This window comes from Octopus bimaculoides, chromosome 2 (genome assembly GCF_001194135.2).
Source record: "Octopus bimaculoides isolate UCB-OBI-ISO-001 chromosome 2, ASM119413v2, whole genome shotgun sequence".
NCBI classification, from domain to species: domain Eukaryota; kingdom Metazoa; phylum Mollusca; class Cephalopoda; order Octopoda; family Octopodidae; genus Octopus; species Octopus bimaculoides.
In genome coordinates, this window is record NC_068982.1 from 48,973,239 (window position 1) to 48,976,354 (window position 3,116).

Here is a 3,116-nt window from a genome sequence, read left to right on the forward strand (position 1 = left end):
GTTTTTTTTTTTTTTTTTTTGTATTATTACAAAACATTTTATTTGGTTTCATCATACTCTATCTTGGAATATTCATTATCACTTGATATTCTGGATAATTTTTCCTGGTGAAATTAATGCTTATTGCTTCATGTATGTGATACAATATTATAATAATAGAGAACATGCTGCCTATGCAAAGAAGCAAATGAATTACATCAAGTCATTAATGATAAAACGGAAAGAAGCTTTATCCAAAATGCCACTTATTTTCACCAGATATGCCATTTTACATAGTTGTGTGTGTGAGTGTGTGTGTGTGTGTGTGTGTGTGTGTGTGTGTGTGTGTGTGTGTGTGTGTGTGTGTGTGTGTGTGTGTGTGTGTGTGTGTGTGTGTGTTCTCTTTGTTTTATGTGTTAAGATCATGTAGGAGAATTTTTATATTTTTTCTCTACCTTCTATGTTATTTTATTGTCAATATTTTGCTTGCTGTCAAACAGGAAGACAAAATATGAATAAAGAAAAAAAAAACCCAAAACTCAGAAACATAAAGTTATATTTGGAAAAGAGCTCACATATTTGCATTGGCCATATCAGAATAACAGATTACAGAAGTAATAAAATAACATTGACATTTTGCAGATTTTCCTATTGTTTTTTTTTTTTATTTTCTAATATTTGAAAAACTTAAGTGAAGTAGAATCTATTGTAGCAATTTATATAATTTTACAGAATAAATGCAGTGAAAATTGTCAAGGTTTATAAGAGTTCTTCATTTTTTTCCCCCTTCAAGCTGAATTTATATATCTAGTTTGATGATAATAATATTTCTGTTCTATGCAATGATCTACTCAGAGGAAATTTGGTTGGTGCTTTATCTTCATCGCAACAACAATACAATGCATGGAAGCCCTTTGCCATTGTTAACCTTTGCTTGATGAACCACAATAATTCACACAATCAAAAGCAAATGTCATTGAGCAAGAGATTGAACTTCTGACAAGATATGTCAGCGATTCTGTTTCAATTCCTGGATGAGACCATTTTCTTTACTGAAGTAGCTAGGGTGAAGCATGGAATTTTTTCCGTTATTCAGTAAATAAAGTATCTTAAGTAAATAATGAGTCATAAAGACAGTAGTTTTTGTAAAACCAAACAAATGAAAGAAACGTTATCAATTTAATGTCCCCTTTTCTATGCTTGCATGGCTTGGATGGAGTTCATCGAGGCAGATTTTCTACAGTCAGATGTCCTTCTTGTTGCCATACTGCTTATATGACTGACACTCATTTACAATTATCATATAATATCAAGACCAGCAGGCTGAAATACAGACACACACACACACACACATACATGATCAGCTTTTTTCAGTTTTCATCTACCAAATTTCCTCAAAAGGCTGGGGCTATAGTTGAAGACACTTGCTCAAGGTATCATGCAATGAAACTAGAGGTACAGAGTAGGTCATAACTCATTCAATATATATTGCACATTTCAAAAACAAAACTTTATATTTACAAAGCAAAACAATAATGATGGCTACACACATTCATGATGAACAAAATGAATAATAATAATACTTTCTACTAAAGGCACAAGGCCTGAAATTTGAGGGGTAGGGACTGATCGATTACATCGACTCCAGTGTTTCACTGGTTCTTAATTTATCAACCCTGAAAGGTTGAAAAGCCAAGTTGACCTCGGTGGAATTTGAACTCAGAACATAGCAATGTAATATAAATAGAATGTCAAATGCTTTGTTGCATGACTTTTAACCCACCTCGTATTTTATACATATTTTACAAAAATACATCCAACAGCTTAGAGAATTGGATTGTTGCTTTTGACGGAAGCTCATAATGTATTGGAAAAGTTCAAATTAATTTCTAATGGCATCCTCTTATATTTATCTCCCAACACTACTTGACAATCAGTGTTAGTTTGTTTATGCCCACCAAAACTTAGCAGTTTAGCAAAAGAGACCAAATAGAATATGTCCTGAGGTTGATTTGTTTGACTGAACCCTTCAAGGCAGGACTCCAGTGTGGCTGCAAGTCCTATGACTGAAACGAGTTAATGATAAAAGATAATTACTTACAATAGTATAAATTTGTCTAAACTGAATCAACAATGATGAAATGTTTTGATGAAAAGCACAATATTTTCACATAAAATTTTACATGACTCTAAAGTTAAGAAATTAATAAAACTTTTACCCATTTTCCCAAAAACCAAAATATTAAGATCATCATCATTATCATCATCATACTTTAACATCTGTTTTCTGTGCTGCCATGGGTGGGATGATTTTACCAGAGCTGGCAAACAAGAGCTGCACCAGGGTCCAGTTTGATTTAGCTTCGTTTCTTCAGCTGGATGCCCTTCCTGATGCTAACCACCTTACAGTGTTAGCTGGGTGCTTTTAATGTGGCACTAGCATGAGCACTTTTTAATGTGGTATCAGCATAAGTGCTTTTTATGTGGAACCAGCACAGTACTCTTGCAGGTGCATCCTTTTCATCAGGGGGAGTGGTAGGACAGGTCTTCTTGAGAACATCAAGTTACCAGATATTATGGTTCCAATAATGTTTACGATACTCTCAAATATGTACTGGAATCTACAATTTCTTATGATAGCAAAGTCACAAAATGGTTGAATAGATAAAAAGTTTGTTTTGCAACCAGGAAATCTCAGGTTCGATCTCACTGTGTAGCATTTGGGCAAGAGTACATAATTTTCTTTAGCTTTAAGTCGATCTATACCTTGTGGGGGAAAATGAGTGAATGGAAATTGCCTAGAAGTCCTTCAGGTAGATTGTGCATGTAGGCACAGGTGTGGCTGTGTAGTAAGAAGCTTACTTCCTAACCACATGGTGTAGCCTTTTGGCTCGCCAGCCCTCAGTCAAACCGTCCAACCCATGCCAGCATAGAAAGTGGACGTTAAACAATGAGGGTGATGATGATGATGTACATATATTTGTGTGTTTGTGTGTATTTGTCCCCACTGCCACCATCGCTTGACAACTAATGTTGGTGAGTTTTTGTCCCCATAACTTAGCAGTTTGGCAAAAGAGACCGATAGAATAAGTATTAGGCTTGCAACGAACAAGTCTTGGGGTTAATTTGTTTGACTA

General features: G+C 34.8%; 1 protein-coding gene across 1 annotated transcript in view; it reads right to left on the minus strand.

Annotated features, from left to right (window-relative positions):
- Nucleotides 1–2,390: 2,390 nt before the first annotated feature.
- Nucleotides 2,391–3,116, minus strand: part of LOC128247062 (uncharacterized protein DDB_G0271670-like) — a gene marked incomplete at its 5' end in the record, with an annotated part of 9,239 nt that continues 8,513 nt past the window's right edge. Inside the window, one exon of the mRNA XM_052965844.1 lies at nt 2,391–2,528. Coding sequence (XP_052821804.1) covers nt 2,391–2,528 — 138 coding nt within the window. The remainder of the gene's footprint in view (nt 2,529–3,116) is intronic.